We start from the raw sequence: 18,683 nt of genomic DNA, 5'->3' as shown, positions 1-18,683 counted from the left end.
GTGCTGGCCTGCAAGTGATTCGTTTTGTGTAGCATTGCGTGGTGTGGTGTGCACATGTACGTATAGCAAGATGATGACTGGGGTAGATTTTATTTTGGCCAGATTATATCGATAGCAACATCAACAGAACGGCTTGCATGCCCAGGGATTCAGCCTAGGCCCATAGCCTCCTGATCCCCCACTGGGGGCTCTGCCCTCGGACACCCAGCCAATGTAGATTTTTTTTGGGCTACCCACTATCATGCCTGTTTTCAGTAAATTGCTGTGGCAGTGGTAGAATCTTAACAAAATTTGATTTTTTTTTGTTTTTTTCCAGATTTTTTTTCTTTATTTAGTTTCCATTTTGGCAAAGAAGCGAAAGCTGATGGGAAATGTGCCGTAACTACTGAAGTAAAGAAGCTTACGTAACAGATTTCCAATACTTGGATGTCAGTTTTGTAGTTGTTGATTCATTGATGTTTTATAACTTGAGGGAAAATGTTTTTATTTGTTCGGTCATTCGTAAACAGAAAAAATATATTAATAATTAATGAAGAAAATATATTAATAATTAAGAAAAATATATTAATAATTAATGAAGCGGTCTTGCTGTGAATGTGCCGTGTCTTGCGACACTGCTTCTGACCCAGAGAGGGCAATGGACGGGATGCAGGGATGACCCGTTGTGATCCAGGAGGTGCCAAGATAAAAAGGGAGGATGGAGGGGAGTGGAGAGTATTGGGGATGGCATGGGTGGGAGTTGTTTTTATGCCTTTGGTTTTTTGGCTACCTCCTTTGTAAGGGGGAAAAAGCCTTTGGTATATGTACATACATACATATACCAAGGCTTTTTCCCTCTTACAAGGGAGGTAGCCAAAAATGAAAAGGCATAAAATCATTCCCACCCATTCCATCCCTGAATACACTCCACACCCCTCCACCCTCCCTCTTATCTTAGCACCTCCCTGCACCTTGTCCACTGCCCTGGGTCAGAAGCAGTGTCGCAAGACACAGCACATCCACAGCAAGGCCGCTTCATTAAATCGGCGACCCCCCCTCTCCATCCCCCCATGCATAAAAGGAGAAGACGGGGAGAAATCCCTTCGGGCTGCGTCAAATTTTGCTCACACATACTACCTCACCCCCCATCCCCCTGCCTATTCCACCTTATCCATCACAACATCCATATACAACCATTCTCCATTCACCCCCATCTTCTGTCCTCTCCCATCCTCCCTCAACAGACACTTCCCTCTTCCCCAAAACCCCCTTCACCCCATCCATCCATCTCATCCGAGGACATCCCCTCATGTTCACTCCTTCCACATCTGCCTTCCATACCTCTTTTACTAGTCTTTCTTCACTCATTCTTTCCATGTGTCCAAACCATCCTAATACTCTTTCATCAACCCTATCTCCCAACTCCCTTTCCACCCCCGTTCTTCTCCCCTCCTCATTTCTCCCTCCATCTAGCCTAGTAACCCCCATCATACTTCTCAGACACCTCATCTCAAACACATTCAAACTCCTTCTCTCTTCCTCTCTTATGTTCCATGTTTCTGCCCCATACAGTGCTGTTGGCACAATCACTCCTTCATACAGTCTCCTCTTAGCATCCATTCCCAAATGTCTATTCCTCATTACACTCTTCAGTCCACCAAGGCATTTACTCGCTTCTCTCGATCTACATTCTACCTCCACCTCCACTCCACCTTTTCCTGCCACATTTGCACCCAAGTATCTAAAACTATCCACTTCCTCCAGTCGCTCTCCCTTAATGCTCACCTCTAGTCTACTGCCAGTTTCACCCCTTGTACATCTCATCACCTTACTTTTACCCACATTTATCTTTAGCTTTCTTCTATCACATACTCTCCCAAACTCTGCCACCAGCTTCCTCAATCCCTCCTCTGACCCTGCCACAAGCGCAGTGTCGTCCGCAAACAACAGCTGGCTCACCTCCCACTTTTCTCCATTTACAAAGGAAAAGGGGACAAGTGTGAATGTAGTAATTTCAGAGGGATTAGCCTGTTGAGTGTAGTAGGGAAGGCTTATGGGAGAATCTTAATTGAGAGGATTAGGAGAGGAACAGAAGGAGTAATTGGTGAGGAACAGTGTGGATTTAGGACGGGTAGAGGTTGTGTAGATCAGATCTTTGTGGTAAGACAAATATGTGAGAAAGCTATAGGAAAGGGGAAGGATGTCTTTTGGGCTTTTATGGATCTGGAAAAGGCTTACGATAGGGTAGACAGAAAGGCACTGTGGGAGGTTATGCAGATATATGGGATAGGAGGAAAGCTTCTGGGAGCTGTCAAGAGTTTTTATGAGAGTAGTAGAGCTTGTGTCAGGATTAGAAATGGAGAGAGTGAGTGGTTCGAGGTGAAGGTGGGACTTCGTCAAGGATGCGTTATGTCGCCCTGGCTGTTCAACTTATACATGGATGGGGTAGTGCGAGAGGTAAATGCAAGGGTAGTGGGTCAGGGATTGGAGATGGTTAAAGAAAATGGAGAAAAGCTTACATAACAGATTTCCAATACTTGGATGTCAGTTTTGTAGTTGTTGATTCATTGATGTTTTGTAACTTGAGGGAAAATGTTTTTACTTGTTCGGTCATTCGTAAACAGTTGTACCAACCAACCGCAAGAAAAATATATTAATAATTAATGAAGTGGCCTTACTGTGGATGTGCTGTGTCTTGCGGGACTTCTTCTGACCCAGGGAAATGGTTGGAATGCAGGGATGACCCATTGTCATCCAGGAGGTGCCAAGATAAGAGGGAGGGAGGAGGGTGGAGGGGAGTGGAGTGCATTGGGGATGGAATGGGTGGGAGTGGTTTCTATGCCTTTGTTTTTTGGCTACCTCCCTTGTAAGGGGGAAAAGAGCCTTTGGTATATGTACAAGAAAGATATATTAATAATTATTTTTACCTTAAAAAAAACAGGCCGAGCGAATCAAGACACTGGTATCGAGTGCGGAAGGAGACGACGATATAAGGGAGGAAGTGTTGTCACTCCTGTCTCGGCTTGAGGCCACTGGACGAGTGAAACAGATGGACCTGCGGAGTTTGGTAGATGAAGAGGTTGCGAAGGCCAGGGCGGCATGCGAGGACGCAGGTATAAAAGAACAGGTGCGTTGGTTTCTTGGCTGCGTTTCTTTGGATACAATTATAGCCTGCATGCCATTTATTTAATTTCTATTATTATTTTTTTATGTATTATTATTGTTCCCATTCCTAATTATTATTATTATGAAGTGGCCTTGCTGTGGATGTGCTCTGTCTTGCAACACTGCTTCTGACCCAGAACAGTGGGCAAGATGCAGGGATGTCCAGTCATCCAGGAGGAGCCAAGATAAGAGGGAGGTGGGTGGGTGGGAGTGGAGTGTGTGGGGATGGAATGGGTGGGAGTGGATTTTATGCTTTTTTTTTTTTTTTTTTTTGGCTACCTCCCTTGTAAGGGGGTAAAAGCCTTTGGTGTATATATATGTATAATATTGTTATTATTGTTCCCATTTCTAATTGTTCTTATAATTTTATTTATCTATTTATTTTCTTTCTGTTTATGATGGCACTGTTACTAATTGGAGAAGAAAAATATAAGAAATTTATTTTATTAATTTTTATTTTTCCCCCAAGTTCAGAAAGAGTGGTTTCGTTTTAAAATTTTATTTACCCAACAAACAATACCAACAAAAGCACTTTTGGTAACGGAACAATTAAGTATTTATAGGGTGGATGAAAGAGTATTAGGATGGTTTGGACACATGGAAAGAATGAGTGAAGAAAGACTAGTAAAGGAGGTATGGAAGGCAGATGTGGAGGGAGTGAACATGAGGGGACGTCCTAGGATGAGATGGATGGATGGGGTGAAGGGGGCTTTGGGGAAGAAGGGAATGTCGGTTGAGGAAGGACGGGAGAGGACAGAAGACAGGGGTGAATGGAGAATGGTTGTATATGGAAAATGTTGTGATGCATGAGGTGGATTGGACGGGGGAATGGGGGTGAGGTAGTGTGTGTGAGCAAAAATTTTGACGCAGCCCGAAGGGATTTCTCCCCATCCTCTCCTTTATATGGGGGGACGGAGAGGGGGGGTCGCCGATTTAATGAAGCGGCCTTGCTGTGGATGTGCTGTGTCTTGCGACACTGCTTCTGACCCAGGGCAGTGGACAGGGTGCAGGGATGACCCGTCATCTAGGAGGTGCTAAGATGGGAGGGAGGGTGGAGGGGTGTGGAGTGTTTTCGGGGATGAAATGGGTGGGAATGTTTTTGTGCCTTGTCCTTTTTGGCTACCCCCCTGGTAAGGGGAAAAAGCCTTGGTATATGTATGTATGTAAAATCAGAAGACAAGAAAATCACATGAGACATAATCCTTAACCAACACTTAGTTTACATATCCGGAGGTGCAACCTTGAGGGGCTGGCACCTGGTTCCTAGTCTAGCCCAAAGATCTTCCTCCGACTTCATACAGCTGCTCCCGTTCTTGTCGCTCTCCGCCAGCAACATACAAAGAGCCCCATAACCGTTACAGTACAGAAAACTGTCCAAAACTCTTGTAGCGATGCTACTGTGGTGAAGAGAAAGATGTTTTGGCGAGTTCGTCTCCTTTATTGTAAGGTACGAGTGAACTGATTTTACATGCGGTGGGAGCTGAAATATATACCACGTGGGTAGTCACCCGTGGTGCGTAATTACCTAATTGCACTGGTTTAGGTTAGGTCGGGTCAATCACTGTCAGAGAGCGTCAGGTTGTGGGTGATATGACGCGTATTCTATGGCATGTGGTTATTGTGGTGGGTATAGTCTTACCTCTTCAATACAAGTCAGTTTCTCACATGCAGCATCGGCTGCCATATGTATGATTCATCACACTACTCGCATCGTAAAATATAAAGTCGCTTCCACATTACTCGTTCTCTTTTACTCATAGTAATAATAAACAAGGAAAACGTGATCAAACCTGTTCACAGAATCAAGGGGTAACTGATGTACAACTACAAAAAATATTTATATATAATTGAGACGCAGACGCCGGCAACCTTGTGTACCCACTTGCGCCTCACGACGCATAATGGCGTCATCATACTGAAGCGGTTAAGATGTGCTATAAGGGATTTGCTGGAAAACCCCATTCCAGCCATAATGTTCCTCGAGGAAGTGTGACCGTTTGGTCAGACACCGGAACAACAGCATCAACGATCCAAAATTTCTTTCCAGAGAGATCCATAGGAACTCTGTGAAACTCGTTAGGAAGTCGTTGTTGTTCCCTAGACTGTCTAAGCAGTACCATCTCCCTAAGGAATGCCGCGGCTGAAACGGGGGATTTCCCACAAATCCTTTATGTAGTGTATGTTGTCTTTATATGGGGGGGACGGAGAGGGGGGGTCGCCAATTTAATGAAGCGGCCTTGCTGTGGATGTGCTGTGTCTTGTGACACTGCTTCTGACCCAGGGCAGTGGACAGGGTGCAGGGATGACCCGTCATCTAGGAGGTGCTAAGATGGGAGGGGTGTGGAGTGTTTTCGGGGATGGAATGGGTGGGAATGATTTTATGCCTTTTCCTTTTTGGCTACCTCCCTAGTAAGGGGGAAAAAGCCTTGGTATATGTATGTATGTAGTGTATGTTGTGCTGTTTGCGTGCGTGATTGTGTGTAATGCAGTCTTCCATGACGTGTTATATCCTGGGCAACATGTCCAAATGTTTGTGAATTCGTTTGTGTTTGCAAGTGTTGTGCAAGTGGAGTGGGCCCAGTTTTTGCAGCCAATACCCCATCTAGGCATAAGAGGGTGAATGAGTGGGAGTGGTTTTTATGCCTTTTTCTTTTTGGCTATCCCCTGTGTAAGGGGGAAAAAGCCTTTGGTATGTGTTGTATATGTATGTATGCCTGAATAGAATCACCAACGATGACGATGTCAATCAAATAATTCAGACGGTTGTCCCCGGACTTAAACCCAGGACTTGTATGTTAGCAAGCCCATGCTTCCACCAACCACGCTACTGAGGCTATAAAATTCTTCAACCCCACGGTTAATCTACACCCGCAGGATTTGGGTCGACTGCTAATTATCGTCCTAATCTCAATTTTACGAAGAACCAAGCCCACTTGTAGCTAGTGGTGAAGCTGGTATGTAACCTTGATAGACTTTCGTCGTTGAAATACCTGAATAGAGTCGCCAATGACGATGATGTCAGTCAAATAATTCAGAGAGTTGTCCCACAGGATTTGAGTCGACTGCTAAATGCCATCCTAATCTCAATTTTACAAAAAACCAAGCCCACCTATAGGTAGTGGTGAAGCAGGTCGGTAGAATCATAGACTTGTTAACCCATTAAACTCCAATGACAAGATGTCTTGTCATTTGGTCAAATAAAACAAAAAATCATAAAACACCAAAATGTTTGATCAAACACCAGAAAAATATGACGTCAGTCCTCGGACTGACGTCATATTTTTCTGGTGTTTGATCAAACATTTTGGTGTTTTATGATTTTTTGTTTTATTTGACCAAATGACAAGACATCTTGTCATCGGAGTTTAATGGGTTAACATACAAGTCCAGGGTTGGAGTCTAGGGTCAATTGTCAGAATTATTTGATTTGATGCATGTATGCATTGAACTGAACCCTTTGTCTGTCTGCTCAAAGTGACGGGTTTGGAGCATGTTTGGTAAGTGTATGTTGTGGCGGGTCCAAGATTGCTCTCTACGTCATCGTCATGAAGTTCAATGGCTGAGCGGGTCACAAAGGATTGCAAAGGCCAAGCATACCGACAGGAGACCTTTTGGTCCATATCTAGGTCGGATGCGAAAAAAAAATCATAATATGAATTGATAAATAAAAACTATGATAATGCAGAGAGGGTTGAGGGGATGGCGGTTCGAACCCTGCCACTGGCGAAGTTGGAAAAAGGACACGGTTTGTTAAATTCCACGCTACAAAGTCCTCTGCAAGGGCCACTGCCTTAGCTGCCCAACAGGGAGGAATTTGCGAGGTTAGACCATATCGTCATTATCGAAACTCGAGGCAGTGCTTCACAAAGGATTACAAAGGCGGAGCATGCCAACAGGAGACCTTTTGGTCCATAACTAGGTCAGATGTGAAAAAAAAGATAATAATGATGAATAAATAAAAATTATAATAATATGAAAAATAAAGTAGTAAACAAACAGGTAAATAGTAAATGATAATGAATTGACAGATGAATAATACATACATACTTACATATACCAAGGCTTTTTCCCCCTTACTAGGGAGGTAGCCAAAAAGGAAAAGGCATAAAATCATTCCCACCCATTCCATCCCCGAAAACACTCCACACCCCTCCACCCTCCCTCCCATCTTAGCACCTCCTAGATGACGGGTCATCCCTGCACCCTGTCCACTGCCCTGGGTCAGAAGCAGTGTCGCAAGACACAGCACATCCACAGCAAGGCCGCTTCATTAAATTGGCGACCCCCCCTCTCCGTCCCCCCATATAAAGGAGAGGACGGGGAGAAATCCCTTCGGGCTGCGTCAAAATTTTGCTCACACACACTACCTCACCCCCCATCCCCCCGTCCATTCCACCTCATGCATCACAGCATCTTCCATATACAACCATTCTCCATTCACCCCTGTCTTCTGTCCTCTCCCGTCCTTCCTCAACAGACATTCCCCTCTTCCCCAAAGCCCCCTTCACCCCATCCATCCATCTCATCCTAGGATGTCCCCTCATGTTCACTCCCTCCACATCTGCCTTCCATACCTCCTTTACTAGTCTTTCTTCACTCATTCTTTCCATGTGTCCAAACCATCCTAAAACTCTTTCAGATGAATAATGATAAATGAAAATCAAGCAAATAATGAAAACAGACAAATAATATCAAATAAATGGCTGTCATTGCATTGTTGTTACGATTTCAGTACGGGCATTGGTTATACTCGGCAATGTGTTCTAAAGACCCACAAACAAGAGCTGCATATCATTCGTCTTTATTAGAGTAAAATTGCTACTCGTAAAGGAGAAAAGACATTTTGGTGTGTATGGATGATATTTTGATGCAGCCCAAAGGGATTTCTCCCCGTCTTCTTTATTTTATTTTATTTATGTTATTCTTATTTATTTATGTCTGTGTATGGATGATATTTTGATGCAGCCCAAAGGGATTTCTCCCCATCTTCTTTATTTTATTTTATTTATGTTATTTTTATTTATTTATGTCTGTGTATGGATGATATTTTGATGCAGCCCAAAGGGATTTCTCCCCATCTTCTTTATTTTATTTATGTTATTTTAGTTTTACTTTATTTATTTTCTTATCCAGGAGGTGCTCAGATGAGAGGGAGGGTGGGAGGGGTGTGGAGTGTATTTAGGGATGAAATGGGTGGGAGTGTTTTTATGCCTTTCCCTTTTTGGCTACCTCCCTTGGAAGGGGGAAAAAGCCTTGGTATATGTATGTATGTATTTATTTATTTTTTTTTGCTGTGGATATGGTGTGTCGTGCAACACTGCTTCTGACCCAGGGCAGTGGACAGGATGCAGGGATGACCCGTCATCCAGGAGGTGCCAAGATAGGAGGGTGGAGGGGAGTAGAGTATGTAGGGGATGGAATGGGTGGGAGTGGTTTCTATTCCTTTTCTTTTTGGCTACCCCCCCTGTGTAAGGGGGAAAAAAGACTGGTATATTTATGTATGTATGTATTTTATTTATTTTTTATTATTATTATTATTTTTATTTTAATGAGGTGAAGGGAGGAGGGGTTACCATGTTAATAAAGCAGCCCTGCTGTGGATGTACACTCGACCCTCAATTTAGCGGACCTCGAATTTGCGGACTTTCGATTTACCAGACAAAAAAAGTGTGTCCTATACTGTACATGTGTAAATAGCAGCAACTAGATTTAAGGTAAGAAATGGTTCAATTTCTTCTTTTATATGTAATGTACATCATTATACATATGTAATGTAGCTTTTTACTACATATCTAATACGTATGTGCCCGCCGAAACCTAACAGTATCCAGTATTGGTAACGGACGGACCCGATTTTCAATAACGGACTTTTGCAACTAACAGACGAGGGTCTGCACACATTTGTCCGTTAAATCGAGGGTTAAGTGTTCTGTGTCTTGCTGCATTTGACCCGAGCAGGATACAGGTACGACCCATCATCCATGAGGAGCTAAGATGGGAGGGAGGGAAGGGGTGGTGGACGGGAGTGGAATGGGTGGAAGTGTTTATTTGTTTTGTTATCATTTGTCTGTTTATCATTATTTGCTTGATTCTCATTTATTATTAGTTATATGTCAATTTATTATTATCCACTATTTACCTGTTTGTTTATTATTTAACTATACCTATGCATTTATTTATGTATTTTATTTATTATTTACAATGTTTTACATACATATACCAAGGCTTTTTTCCCCCTTACAAGTGAGATAGCCTAAAAGGAAAAGGCATAAAATCATTCCAACCCATTCCATCCCTAAATACACTCCACACCCCTCCACCCTCCCTCTTATCTTAGCACCTCCCGGATGACGGGTCATCCCTGCACCTTGTCCACTGCCCTGGGTCAGAAGCAGTGTCGCAAGACTATTTACCTGTTTGTTTATTATTCAGCTATACCTAGGCATTTATTTATGTATTTCATTTATTATTTACACTGTTATACATACATATACCAAAGCATTTTTCCCCCTTACAAGGGAGGTAGCCTAAAAGGAAAAGGCATAAAATCATTCCTACCCATTCCATCCCTAAATACACTCCACACCCCTCCACCCTCCCTCTTATCTTAGCACCTCCCGGATGACGGGTCATCCCTGCACCTTGTCCACTGTCCTGGGTCAGAAGCAGTGTCGCAAGACACAGCACATCCACAGCAAGGCTGCTTCATTAAATCGGCGACCCCCCCCTCTCCGTCCCCCCATGCATCCAACCTAGATACGGAACAAAAGGTCTCCTGTCGGCATGCTCTGCCTTTGTAATCCTTTGTAGGTACGTCCCTTTGACAAGGCTACCTTCCTCACACTGGGGAAGAAGCCCTTGGGAGCCTGACGGCATGCTCTGCCTTTGTAATCCTTTGTAGGTACATCCCTTTGACAGGGCTACTCCCCTCACACTGGGGAAGAAGCCCTTGGGAGCTTTAGATTTTTCCCATTTTACAGATTTCTGTCCTAGGAATGTGGGAGAAGAAACGAGAGGAAGAACTGGAGAACCAGCTGAAGGAGTTCGAGAAGGAATGGCTACTGGAGGAGATCGAGGCCAAGAAGAAGGATCTTGCCACCAAGGAGGAGGTCATCTTCTTCTTCGACAACAAGGACAAGCTCGTCATGCTCCTGCCGGAGAAGAAGCGAAGGTATGTATCGCAAGTCCAAACGGTCCCCAGGGGTTCCTCCGCAGTGGGATTTCTCAATCAAGGGTTTCTAGCGGATTATAGAGGCCACGCAGACCATCCGAGGGGTCTGCAAGGTCTTGGCTAGATGTGTAAGAGTTCTTGCTTTGTAAAGAGTATTCTTATGTAGAGTGAACAATATTGTTTAACCACTTCAGTACGAGTCAAATTCTTGCGCACGGCATTGGATGTCATATGTACGATGCACCACACTACTCACATTATAAAATATAAATGTCACTGCAGTATTACTCATTCTCCTTTAGTAATAATAAACAGAGAAAATGTGATCAAACCAGTTCACAGAATCCGGGGTAACTTGTGCAAAGCTACAAAAATATATAATTAAGACGCTGATGCCAGCGTCCTCATGTACCCACTCTTGCATCATAGTACTGAAGAAGTGGTTAAATGTGAAAGTCAGGGAGTTGATGGCCAATCTGATGGCCATTACTGGTCGGCCTTGGGTCTTCTGTAGAAGAGATCTGGGTAGATGGATTGATTGATTTGACTGATCTGGGCAGATGGATTGATTGATTGGACCAATCTGGGCAGATGGATTGATTGATTGATTGATTTGACTGATCTGGGTGGATGGATTGATTGATTGACTTGACTGATCTAGGCAGATGGATTGATTGATTGACTTGACCGATTTGGGTGGATGGATTGATTGATTGATTTGACTGATCTGGGCAGATGGATTGATTGACTTGACCAATCTGGGCAGATGGATTGATTGGTCGATTTGACTGATAGGCTGCAAGACTGGTGGCCGTAAGCTGTTTTCTAGGATATTCGGGATAATGAAATAATTAATATATACATATACCAAAGGCTCTTTCCCCCTTACAAGAGAGGTAGCCAAAAAACAAAGGCATAGAAACCACTTCCACCCATTCCATCCCCTACATACTCCACTCCCATCTACCCTCTTCCCTCCCTCTTATCTTGGCACCTCCTGGATGACAGGTCATCTCTGTATTTTGTCCACTGCCCTGGGTCAGAAGCAGTGTTGCAAGACACAGCACATCCACAGCAAGGCCGCTTCATTAAATCAGCAAAAAAAAAAAAAAACCCTCTCCGTCCCCTCATGCAGAAAAGAAGATGGGGAGAAATCCCTTTGGGCTGCATCAGTTTATTATCCACACCCACTCCCTTCCATGCATCACAGCATCATCCATACACAACCCTTCTCCATTCACCCCTATTATCTGTCCTCTCCCGTCTTTCCTCAACAGACATTCCCCTCTTTCCCAATACCCCTTCCACCTTATCCATGATTAATAGTGATTAAAAAAATATTCCTGTCGTGATACAATTTTTTTTAAAGTTTCCAAGCACAGCATCATCCATGCACAACCGCTCTCCATTCACCCCCATCCCACCTCTGTCCTCTCCCATCCTCCCTCAACAGGCATTCCCCTCTCTCCCAATGCCCCTTCCACCCTATCCATGATTAATAATAATAATAAAGAAAATATTACTGTCGTGGTACAAGATTTTTTTTAAATTTCCAATCACAGCATCATCATACACAACCACTATCCATTCACCTCTGTCCTCTCCCATCCTCCCTCAACAGGCATTCCCCTCTCTCCCAATGCCCCTTCCACCCTATCCATGATTAATATATATATATATATATACACATATATATGATATTAATAATACATACATACCAAAAGCTTTTTTCTTCCTTACATGGGGGGTAGCCAAAAAGAAAATGGCATAGAAATCATTCCCACCCATTTCATTTCCCACATATTCCACTCCCCTTCACCTTTCTCCCTCTCTCCTATCTTGGCACCTCCTGGATGACGGGTCATCCCTGCATCCTGTCCACTGCCCTGGGTCAGAAGCAGTGTCACAAAACACAGCACATCCACAGCAAGGCCGCTTCATAAATTCGGCGACCCCCCTCTCCGTCCCCTCATACAGGAAAGGAGAAGACGGGGGGAAATCCCTTCAGGCTGCGTCAAATTTTTTCTCATACATACTTCCTCACCCTCCATCCCCCACCCACTCCCCCTCATGCATCACAGCCTCATCTATACACAACCCTTCTCCATTCACCCGTCTTCTGTCCTCTCCCGTCCTTCCTCTACAGACATTCTTTTCTTTTGTAAAGCCCCTTTCACCCCATCCATCCATCCCATCCTAGGACACCCCCTCATATTCACTCCTTCCACCTCCGCCTTCCACACTTCTTTTACTAATCTTTCTTCACTCATTCTTTCCATGTGTCCAAACCATCCTAATACTCTTTCATCAACATTATCTCCCAGCTCCCTTTCCACCCCAATTCCTCACCTCATTTCTCACTCTAGCCTAGTAACCCCTATCATACTTCTCAGACATTTCATCTCAAACACATTCAAACTCCTTCTCTTCCTCCTCTCAATAATAATAATAGAAAAATATTCCTGTTGTGATACAAGATTTTTTTTTTTTTTTTTTTACAACAGGTACTACCCGAAGAGAAAGTCACTCATCTACGGCAAGAAGCAGCCCAGGAAAGTGGAGGAAGGCTACGTTCCTCCTGAGATCAGTAAAGGATTCACACAGAGGAGCTGAAGACCGACAAAAATGTTCCTGTTCGCAGTGACACAATGTTCCTGAAGAAACGGAGGACACGTACGACTTGGAACGACGTTTTGATGAAGGGAAGGGGACGAAGAATATTTGATAATATGGAAGGAAAAGGGATGCAGTGATGATGTTGAAGAGTTGTAGTGGACGTGCGTGAGAAGCGAAACGGAGAACCTGTGCGGGTAATGGACCATTTCTGGGTGTCGTAGAACGGAATAGAATATTCAGGTGGCCGGCAGGATGAAATGGTTTGGGCCAAATGTAGAGGTAGAGTCTGAAAATGGTTTGTAGAAATTGAGTCTGAAAAAGATTATGTAGAAATCAAGTGTGAATACTTTTCATAGAAACTGAGTCAGAAAATAGTTTGTAGAAATTGGGTCTGGTATTTGTAGAAATCAATTCTGAAAATGGTTTGTAGAAATTCAGTCTGAAAATGGTTTGTAGAAATAAAGTCTGATAATACTTTGTAGAAATCAAATGAAAATAGTTTATAGAAATCGAATCAGAAAATAGTTTGCAAAAATCGGGTGTGAAAATAGTTTGTAAAAATCAAGTCTGACAGTAATTCGTAGAAATCTGTTCTGGAATAATTTTGTGGAAATCGAGTCTGAAAATACTTTGCCGAAATTTAGTCTGATTTGGGACGTCTCTCCGTAACCACCATTTTCTTTTTGCCATTGGTGCAGGCTGTAATACGACGGCAGAAAAGCAGGGCAAAAAATGGAATAAGATTTATACCAAGGAACACATGTTCTAGATTCTTCTTCAAGTCTTCAAGTAAGCTATAAATAGATTTGTCAGTCAACTCTGTGAGAGAATGGAAACTTGATCATATTTACGACTACGTTTTCTTCTAGATTCCTCTTCAAGTCCTCAAGTAAGCTATAGATAGATTTGTCAGAGTTGACTATGTGAGGATGGAAACTTATCAAATGTTATTTCACTTGTTGAAGCTTTCTCAAGTACACAGATGCAAAATAACATACCTGTATAAAGGTCCCATGGATTCTTGGTGTTGATACAGGATGATTTAAAATGGCAATAGTCATCAGAATAGGTTCCAGTAGGGTATGATAACAACATAATGAAGGAGACTGCAAGAGACCATAAGGCCTACACTAGGCAGTTCCATATCAATCACCACCTGTCATCCATAAAGTTGTCTAACCGTTTCTTAAACAACCAATAGTATCAGTACTTGCTAACTACATGGTTACTAAGTCTATTCCATTTGTCGACCACCCAATCAGTAAACCAGTTCTTGCCTATTTCCTTCTTAAATCTAAATTTGTCCAGTTTAAACCCATTACTGCGAGTCCTGGCATGGTGTCCTAATATGCTGACCTTGCTTGCATCACCCTTGTAGGGGGAGCAGAGGAGGCACAGGGATGAAGGAAGTCGTGACGGATCTTTGGTCAGGCCCTGCTAAGGCCAATCCAAACTCATATCTATACGGCTCAACCGTTGAGCCGTATATGGGGGTATGAGTTTGGATTGGCCTTAGCAGGGCCTGACTAAATATCCGTCACGACTTCCTTCATCCCTGTGCCTCCTCTGCTCCCCCTACAAGGGTGATGCAAGCAAGGTCAGCATATTAACCCATTCAACTCCGATGACAAGATGTCTTGTCATTTGGTCAAATAAAACAAAAAATCATAATAAAACAACAAAATGTTTGATGATCAAACAGCACCAGAAAAATATGACGTCATCAGTCCTTCTCCTCGAGGAGGAGGAGGACTGATGGCGTCATATTTTTCTGGTGCTGTTTGATCATCAAACATTTTGTTGTTTTATTATGATTTTTTGTTTTATTTGACCCAATGACAAGACATCTTGTCATCGGAGTTGAATGGGTTAAGACACCATGCCAGGACTCGCAACCGCTAATCCAGCAGTCCGAATCCGATTCCTGCCCAGGGCGGAAATAATTTGAGCATTGCTGCGCTGCGAGTCAGCACTCCAACTCGTAGGCAAGGAGGTGTGTGTGTGTATGTATATAAGGTATTACCCATAGATTGGCCCTGTCATCTGGGAAGATGAAGACTCTGGTTTCTTCAAAGTCCCAACTATATGAAACATATAAAATATTGGCAGCAGATGACCCGTGTAGGGTTGCATTCGAATTCTGAGGGAACATTTGGTGTAGTCATCGATGAATAGTGGTTGCTGTGAGCATTGTGTCCATACAGATATTTTGTGACAATCATGTTGGAGACGTTCAGCGGTGTATGGCACTTTTTTTTTTTTACAGATCAAACCATTTCATTACATGTTGCAATATCCTTGTTAACCACTTCAGTATGAGTCAAATTCTCGCGCACAGCATTGGCTGTCAAGTACAATGCATCACTCTACTTGCATCATAAAATATAAAGTCACAGCTGTATTACTTGTTCTCTTTTACTCTGAGTAATAAACACAGGAAATGTGATCAAACCAGTTTACAGAATCCGGGGTTAATTTGTGTACAACTACAAAAAAATATATAATCAAGACGCCGACACTTGCATCCTGCTCGCTCCTCATGACGTCTACGTAGGTGAAGGTGGTTTCGGGTAATTTTGAAAGCAAAATATCCTTGTTTAAATATGCTGGGAAATATACTTTTTTATGTGTCGGAGGTGAACGTGGTTTTGGGTAATTGTCAAAGCATGCATGAAACATGAAACTTTTTTTTTTCTCCATGAAATATCCTTGTAAAATAGGGGTGTGTCTTGTATGCTGGCAATTATTGTACTTTTTGATGATTACAATGAATCATGCATTGAAGTCCTTGCGGTCTTTGGTCATCTTGTCGTGTGCGTAGGAGGTGTCTGTACAGTCTTTTGTAAGATACAAATACAAAGGTTGATTGTTGTGTTTTTGATTTATTTTTCACTCCTAAGAATATTTGTATTGTTAACATAAGCTTCCTGGCCAATTGGGTTAGGGGCATCGTTACTTGCAGCGAAGGTTGAGGGGATGGTGGTTCGGACCCTGCCACCGGCGAAGTTGAACCAAGGGCATTATGGTTCGTTAAATTCCACGCTACAAAATCCTCTGTGAGGGGCACCATCCTAGCCTTCTGATAGGGGTGAGTATGCAACATTAAACCATATCAAAATGGATGGGGTAAAAGGGGCATTACGAAAGAGATGAATGTCTGTGGAGGAAGGATGGGAGAGGACAGAAGATAGGGGTGAATGGAGAAGGGTTGTGTATGGCTAACAATAACTGGTTTATCTCCCACTTTTCTCCATTTCCTTTAACCATCTCCAATCCCTGACCCATTACCCTTGCATTTACTAATCGCACCACCCCATCCATGTATAAATTGAACAGCCAGGGCGACATAACACATCCCTGACGGTCTCACCTTTACCTCAAACCATTCACTCTCTTCATTTCTAATCCTAACAGAAGTTCTACTATCATAAAAACTCTTGACTGCTTTTAACAGCTTTCCTCCTATCCCATATATCTGCAATACCTCCCACAGTGCCTTCCTGTCTACCCTGTCATAAGCCTTTTCCAGATCCATAAAAGTCCAAAATACATCCTTACCTTTTCCCGATAGCTTTTTCACATATCTGTCTTACCACAAAAATCTGATCTGTGCAACCCCTACCTGTCCTAAACCCACACTGTTCCTCACCCATCCCTGTTCCTAATCTCAATCAAGACCCATAAGCCTTCCCAACTACACTTAACAAGCTGATCCCTCTGAAACTACTTAACTCACACTTGTCCCCTTTTTTCTTGTAAAGCAGAACTATACAGGCACTCCTTCAGTCCTCTGGCACTCTACCCTCTCTTAAAAAAAAAAAAAAAAAAATCGCCAGTCAGTCCACCATCAGTGTACCTCCTTCAGACATTCTACATGGCATCCATCCAACCCAGGCGCCTTACCTGCTCTCATCATCTTAACAGCTGCTTTCACTTCATCTTTCCCTATTTCTCCTCCATTTTCCTCACTCATCACGGCCAGTTTCTTAGCATTTCCCACTGCAACTACCTTTCCCTCACTATCCTCCTTCACGTTTAGCAACTCCCTAAAACATTCTGGCCATCTTCCTCGCACTGCCTTCTCTTCCATTATCTCTCCTTCTACGCCTTACATATTGTCAATTTCAAATTTGATTTAAGTATTGGAACATAGATCTCGCAGCAACCGCGAGAAAACAAAATTTATATATAGATAAGTTCAGTAACGCAGATATCGTAACCGTATATGTACTAATAAATTTTTTTTTTTCATTTTAACAAGATTCGTGTGTATATGCGTTGTTTGTTAATATTTGATATTATTACAGTTTAAATTAAATATCTAACACATTTATATGTTTGTATTTTTTATGTTTTCTTTTATACAAACTTTAGTGATATATTGAAATATTGGCATTTTGTTAAGAGAAATAAGCTAAATATAGTAGGGGTGACTCTAACTTTTTGAAGTCGGAGTTGATAAATTTCATTGGGAGCCAAATGAAACGATGTTTGAATATTTTGTACCATTACATAAGTTTGAAAATAGCCACTATCATTCTTGATTTTAGTATACGGGAAAAGGCACATGGGAACGCTATTTGTAACAAAGTATAATGTGGCGTACGGAATTACCAGTGAAAAATTTCCCGTACAATACTTGACGTCATCGCAATCGACATTGTCCTGACTTGCCGGTTTTTTCAAACTTTTCAAGAGAAACTTCTCTCGCGTAATTTCGCACCTCCAAATAAAATTGGTGTTATTCAAGTAAATTGTGAAGATTCTCGGATGACATAACAATTTTTTTTAAGACTGCACACGTTCTTATATGTATTCATTGTTTAAATTGCTCACTTTTAAGTTAAATGTTTAATAATTATTTTCTTCTATGTTCATTTCTTTTATGTTTACTTGAACGTTATACTAAAATATAATTTTTGTTCGCGATACGAGTAAAGTATGTTAAGGGTTGCGTTGTTTCTGAAATCGAAATTTACATATTTCGAAATAGCCAAATTGTCTGAATATTTTGTGTAACGCCTCTATTCAAAAGGATCCACAATCATCTTTGCTATTAGAACACGGCGGCAAATGCACTTTGGAAAACTGTAACAAAACAAGCCTGCACCAGTCAAGTACGTAATTGTTTGGCGCCCACCGTGCTGGTATTACAGATATTCATCGTGGAATACTCAAGAGATTAAATTGGCACTAATTCAACAACTGTTTCAAAGTTCTGACTGAAAAGTCTACACATGATTCTACTCATACAAAAGTTGAACTCTTGCATTTGATCAAACATGAAAGTCAACATGAAGTACGAGATAGACGACCTAGCTGCAGCAGCTGACCACAAAATCAGTCTTTCACCCTGTTACTGCCAGTTTAATCACATCGAACTGATATGGGGTCAAATTAAACAAATTAAAAAGAAAAAAATCAAATGACAAGCAACAAATGAAAAATGTTGAAGACCTTACAATAAAAGCTATTGAAAATGTAATTCCAGAAAATTGGAGAAAGGCACAGAATACTCAACGATAATCCAAGAAGATTATATGAAGAAAGAAGTTAAATATAAACACTTGATTGAATCCTTTGTGATAGAACTATCTCAGTCAGGTGACAGCAGTGAATGTGATAACATTGATTGCATTGATAGTGATGAGATGGAATACTAAAGCTCAATGACCAGCAAAAAATAATAAATGATGAAACGAATGAAATAAATTTAATAATAATAATGGGTGTAAATATGATCCGCCTTCTC

At 42.1% G+C, this 18,683-nt stretch overlaps 1 protein-coding gene across 1 annotated transcript in view; it reads left to right on the top strand.

Moving 5' to 3' along the window:
- The window catches only part of LOC143031130 (uncharacterized), a 31,877-nt gene extending 17,558 nt beyond the window's left edge, over positions 1 to 14,319 (top strand). The window contains exons 7-9 of the mRNA XM_076194612.1: positions 2,921 to 3,106; positions 10,125 to 10,315; positions 12,820 to 14,319. Of these exons, the coding sequence (XP_076050727.1) occupies positions 2,921 to 3,106; positions 10,125 to 10,315; positions 12,820 to 12,928 (486 nt within the window). The 3' untranslated portion in view covers positions 12,929 to 14,319. The remainder of the gene's footprint in view (positions 1 to 2,920; positions 3,107 to 10,124; positions 10,316 to 12,819) is intronic.
- The last annotated feature ends 4,364 nt before the right edge of the window (positions 14,320 to 18,683 follow it).

This window comes from Oratosquilla oratoria, chromosome 12 (genome assembly GCF_046742065.1).
Source record: "Oratosquilla oratoria isolate Oo_2021 chromosome 12, ASM4674206v1, whole genome shotgun sequence".
Lineage (NCBI taxonomy): Eukaryota > Metazoa > Arthropoda > Malacostraca > Stomatopoda > Squillidae > Oratosquilla > Oratosquilla oratoria.
This window is presented reverse-complemented; position numbering and strand designations above follow the sequence as displayed.